Source organism: Balaenoptera borealis, assembly GCF_965194805.1.
Source record: "Balaenoptera borealis genome assembly, chromosome: 19".
NCBI lineage: Eukaryota > Metazoa > Chordata > Mammalia > Artiodactyla > Balaenopteridae > Balaenoptera > Balaenoptera borealis.
Genome location: NC_138878.1, coordinates 10,655,715 through 10,661,714, shown reverse-complemented (window position 1 = coordinate 10,661,714; position 6,000 = coordinate 10,655,715). Strand labels below are relative to the sequence as shown.

The window sequence follows — 6,000 nt, the reverse complement described above, 5'->3', positions numbered from 1 at the left end:
CTGTTTCCTTGTGAGGCATTTCCATAATAAAATCCTGGCACCATAGCTGAAGAGGATAATTCTATATAAACAGAGAAAAACAACAGCAAGTATTTTCCCCAAGGACAGTTTTAGCTACAATTTACCAATGCTGCTTAGTTATTTCTGTCTCAGTTTATGCTTTTGTTTTGAAACAAAACACAATTTTACCTGGATGCACTCCCGGATAATCAGGAATTAGCTCAGTATGTTGACTGGCTCTGCTGAAGGCAAGACCTCCAGAAAATCAGGAGGTTCCGCCGCCTCACCCCTCCCACAACGGACGTCTCCAGAGGGGAGAAAAGGGTTAAGGATTATTGAAGAATAGAGGAGAGGGGAGGGAGCCCCGAGGAGGCCCAGGAGCGGCAGGCCTCGCCTCCAAGTGCAGCTTTCATCAGCAGCGCAGCGCACGGCGGAGCTCTGAGCGCTGCTGTGAATTTGGAGGAGGGACGCTGCTGCTGCCAATTTCTGGGACCACGGCTGCGAGGAGTGGGCGTGGCCTCGGCAGTGTGGATGCTCGTTCGGAAAGATGCTGAGCGCTTTTCAGTGAGCAGTCAGGGCTGTGGTGTGTGTGTTTGTGTGTGTGTGAGAGAGAGAGAGGGAAGGAAGAGGAGGAGGAAGAGAGACCAAGAGACCCAGAGGTGCTGAAAATCCAGACAGAGCTGGGAGAGAGACTGAGAGCAGGACTGGAGCCCTCGGAGAGCCACTCAAGATCTTTTGGGGGAGCCCAATAAATGTGAACATGGGGTCTGTCACCGGAGCTGTTCTCAAGACGCTACTTCTGTTATCTACTCCAAACTGGAACAGGGTTTTAGCTGGGAATTCCCGTAAGTATACAGCAAATGATTTAAAACTTGAAGGGGGCCTCTCTGCAAAACTTTAATTCTGTTGTTTTTTATGATTATTATTTGCAGCTGGAATTGCTGCAAAGCATATTGCTATAAATGAAGCATCACTTAAAATCTTGCAAATACGACTGGGTTTACACATGTCTTTCCTCTTGGTCTGGTCAGAATATGCAAAGTATCATTTCTCTTTTTGTCTATGAGCAGAATCTTGTCCTCTTGTCTTTCTGTGTTCATTGAGAACACTCAAGTTCTAGTAAAACATTAAATCGTCATCTTAATCATGGAATAGCCTGTGAATGTCTTCGTTTCTTCCCTTTTTTAGGTTTACTGAATTTTATTGGAATTATGTCTAACAGGAAAACAACTGGCAGACTTTACATTATGCTACATTAGCTTAGATTTCTGAAGTTTGCAATTTGGCAGACTGATAGCTGGCTGCATCTTTAAAATGATGCCCGGATAATAACTGAAATGTACTGCAGAATTCAGGGGCAGAATTGGTAGAGATGAACCTCAATATTAGGAATTGTGCCCTCACTGCCACCGGAATGAGACTTGAACACTACTGAAAGAGGGGGCTTGATTCCTACATCTTGCTTAAAGAAATACATTCAGGTGCTTTTTTCAAAAGTATTATTCTTGAATTTTTAACTTTATAAATTTGTGATTGAATATTCTGATTCTGAGTTAATGGTCCCAGGGAAGATTTATTAAGACCTTATTTCTAATTTAAGTGTCATCCAAAATAATTTGACAGAAGCCCCTTCATCCACTTTTTATTAGAGATAAGGAAAAGTTTTAAAAGTTACATTTGGCCTAAAATCTCTAAACGGGAGAATTTCCCCCTCCCTGATGAATGATCAACAAGCTCGGCAAATACAACTTTTTCTCTCTTTCTTGGACTTTAAAGGAAAAGCTCATCTGCTTTTCAAGAAAGGGCTATGAGGCCTGATCAGGAATTTATGTCACTACTGTTCAAGCAGGTTTAGGTTTGGGGGACACAAATAAGCCAGTAACCAGGCATTTGCTATGGCACATCGCTTGAGTGCACTAAAGCACTCTGATGTGGGAAGAACATTATAAATGACCTTACTGGCCCAAGCCAAATGCTCATTTACATTGAATGGCCACTGTGATTCCGTGCTTCCATTCAGTATTAGCTCACTTAATGGTGTGGTATATCTATCACTCTGAAAGAAGAGAACTTCACTCGGATGCTGCACTGTGTTTTAGCTTCTGTTTTAATTTGGGGGTGTAAGAATCCCATGAGTCAATAAAATGTGCATATTTTCACCTAATCAAAATCTTGGAATGCTGTAATAGTAGCATTTGACCAACATTACAGCAAACAAACAGTAACAACACAGACCCCCCCCACACACACACACAGAAAGTTTTGTAGAAAACGCATAAGTAATTCATCGTCCAACTACCGAAGTTCAACAAAAAAGGAAGCGCTAGAGGTCACTCTTACAATGTAAAGCACATCATTTGAAGCATCCTTCCCTTAAGAAAAGCAGAGCTTAAGTCTGGCCTAGAGGCGGTCTTGTCTTTCCAATACGCTGACTGTTTGAGTTTATCATTGATTAATGTGACTGACTGGGCTATTAGTTGTTTACATTTGTTTATTTTCTTGAAGTCCAGTAAAAGGCAGATCGACATTCAATAGCTTCTTTGTAATATATCTTCTTCAAAGGAAAGTTGAGCTGCTGAGAAGATCTGAGGAGAGCAGAATATTCATGGGTGCTGAGCTCTGGCTGGGCCTCTCCTGACACTTAAAATTTCAATCCTGATTCTGTATTCTTTCAGCCTTGGTTTATTCTTCAGGAAGTAGTTTAATGCTCTTTTAAACATTTGATTAAAGAACCTATAGCATTTTAAATTATTAGGAACATTTAAATATTAAAGTTGGAATTCTTGGTTACCATATGTTTTAAGAGTTGACTGTTCTTAAAGTGTCATAAATGCAGTTAAATGACTTCAGATAATTAAAGCTGCATTTAGTAATTTCTTGTTACTATCACATTGACAGTATGATTTGCAGCAGTAGATATAAAAGAAAAAATTCATTTCCCAAGTTTTATTTCATTAGTATTTTGTGGGGGGGAAAGAAAGCAAGGTACTTATTACCAAGTCATTGTACTCCATGTGTTGTATCTTTTTTGGAGGAACAAGTCTATATGTTTACCAGCAAGGTTGTAATTCAGCATAGTGACAAGTGACCATCAACCAGCATAAGTGTTTTTAAAGTATTATAATAGCTCCAGTAATTCTTTTGGACAAGACTTTATATTAAAACATGAATCAATCTTGAACACCAATATTAAAGTCAGGGAGAACTGAATAAAAATAAAGGAAATTAAAGGTCAGTCTCTCGGGTGAATACAAAGACATTTTCCCTCTATCTATTTACAGCTGATTCACCAGGAGCAAATCTGCTATCCACTGAGTCGGCCCAAGACTGCCCAAGGCCGCCAGTATGAAAGCTTTCATGGGACAGGACTCTGTACACCAGGGACAGCTCAGGGATTAGGTAGACTTTAATTTGAATGTTAGTTGATCTAATTAATCAACAGGGTAACTTTACATTAGAAGGTTTCTGTGCAAACACACACACACATACATGTTCATGTGTATCTGTGTGTGTGTGTGTGTGAACATATGTATATATTTATATAAAGATGCATAAACCACTAGATGCATGTGCTTATACATCTTTGGTGACTGCTGACTCCTCTTCTGACTAAAGATGGAAAACGTTGAATGGACCACATTCTTTGGCTATTAGCACCCTACCTGACATTTCAAAAGCATTGAACCAGCCCCAGGTCTTTCCTCCTTGTTCTGGTCAAGGTGTTATTATATTGAAGGGTTCCTTCTGTGAAAGTTTAGAGACAGATCCTCCTAGTAGGGCTGCTCTTTGATAAGCTGCACAGGCTGTTGGTTTCTTCACTTGCTAGTAAGATACATGCACTGAAAAGGGAGTCATCTCTTTATTTTTTTAAAAATATTTATTTTCATTTATTTATTTATTTTGGTTGCACTGGGGCTTAGCTGCGGCTGGTGGGCTCCTTAGTGTTGGCTCACCGGCTCCTTAGTTGTGGCATGTGAACTCTTAGCTGCGGCAGGCATGTGGCATGTAGTTCCCTGACCAGGGCTCGAATCTGGGCTCCCTGCCTTGGGAGCGTGGAGTCTTAACCACTGTGCCACCAGGGAAGTCCCTTTATTTTTAAATTGCTCTTATGAACCCACAGTTTCCTTCTGAGCATTAAGACGTTGTTGGGGGAGGGGTGGACACTGTAAAAGAAGAAAAGGTGTAAGTCGTAAGGCAGCTAAGAGTTTTGCTTTTATTTTTACTCTTGCAGATCATGTGATGGAAGCTCTCTGGCTTCAGGTATTCTGAGAATATTTAATGCTTAACAAGTAGCTTATGAATGACATAATTAGAAGTTAATTTCTCACTGTGTGCTTTCTTTTCCATAATTGGAATAAAGACTGTATGATATCTACCCTGAAAGAAGCACTAAAGAATATGTTAAAATTAACAAAAGATGAAGGTAATGACTTGAGTAGATGATTGTTCTTGTGGGCTCTGGGATGCCACCTAAATGCTACTGGACAGATTCTCAAATTGTTCAAATTCAGCCTTGTACCTCTTTCTAGAAACTTTCTTCTTTTCCTCCTCCTTCCCACCCAAATTCTTTTCCATAGCAAAAAATTACTAATATAAACAGTAAAGTACTGATAAAATACAATTATGAGTTGCAATACATAAGTAGCTGACCTCTGGATATAAAGGTGAGCCTGAACTTTGACTCACTTTTCTAACAGCAATACTGATTTGTTTTCATCAATCTGGTGCATTCTCCTCTTTCCTGATAGTATACATCCCAAATCATTTCTGATAAGGGCAGCCTCCAGCTATGGAGATAACACAGCTCATAGCCAACAAGGAATCGAACACATGACTTCCACGTGATACCTAGTGCTTAACCTAAGTAAAAAACATTTTTATGTCTTCTAAAATTAATGTCAGAATTTGTATCATATGTAAACAATTCCTTTATGGAAGCCAATCTCTATATCAAGATTGAATTAATTTACCTTTTCCGTGAAAACAAATTAATAGAATTATATAATGTCACTTGTAAGATAATGTAATATTTAATTCAGAGGTTGGTAAAATATGGCCCATGGGTCAGATCTAGCCCACTGCCTGTTTTGTGTAGTAGCCTGTGAGCTAAGAATGGTTTTTATATTTTTTTCAAATTTTTTAAAATTAATTTTTATTGGTGTATAGTTGATTTACTGCATTTTGAAATGTTTGAAAAAAATTAAATGAAGAATTCTCTGTGGCATAAAACAATTATATGAAATTCAAATCTTAGTTGTTCATTCTTCTCATTAGTAGACCTGTATGGCGAAAATTTATACTCAATTATTATTATATTTTTAATTTTATCAATAAAATTATCTTAAAATTGATTTCCCTCTCGTTATACAAGGACCTAAATAACATTCTTTACTCTCTAGCTCTTCATAGAAAAAGTTCATTGACCCTTGACTTAAATAAGCCACAATATAATATAATGATGTGACCTGGATAGTGGATAAATTATATACTGCTATGATAAAATTTAGTCTTTATTTAGTACGCAAATACATTCCTGAAGAATTGAAGTGCTGAAGGTAATGCTACAATTGCCAGGAGCTATAACAGAAGAAGCCTTCATTAGCATCTTCTTCATATGTGTCTTCTTAAAGACATTATTCTTCAGAAATCTTGTTATTTCCATGGGTATGAATTATTTATAACTATTTGCAAAGTTTCAGCAGTTTTGGCTGCTAAAGAGACACTTTCAATCTCAAGTAATCCCCTTAGTATAAGAAGTTCAATAAAGTGTATAAGTAATTGCAGCTTAGATATTTTGAATGAAAATTCTGTTGTTATTTTATACTTTCATTAGTGTAAATTATTCCACTCCATACTAATAAGGAACATGCATTTGAAATCACTGATTGTATGAAGTAAATCATCTTACTGGAAGAATGTCCTTGTCCCTATGACTTTTACAGTAGCAGCTTCCTAAAAATTCTGAAATTGGCAAACTTTCTAGAATAAATTGAAAAATAG

The 6,000-nt window shown here is 37.9% G+C and overlaps 1 protein-coding gene across 1 annotated transcript in view; it reads left to right on the top strand.

Annotated features, from left to right (window-relative positions):
• Window positions 1–528: 528 nt before the first annotated feature.
• CNTNAP4 (contactin associated protein family member 4) overlaps window positions 529–6,000 on the top strand; it is a 266,473-nt gene continuing 261,001 nt past the window's right edge. Inside the window, exon 1 of the mRNA XM_082366313.1 lies at window positions 529–845. Coding sequence (XP_082222439.1) covers window positions 761–845 — 85 coding nt within the window. The 5' untranslated portion in view covers window positions 529–760. The remainder of the gene's footprint in view (window positions 846–6,000) is intronic.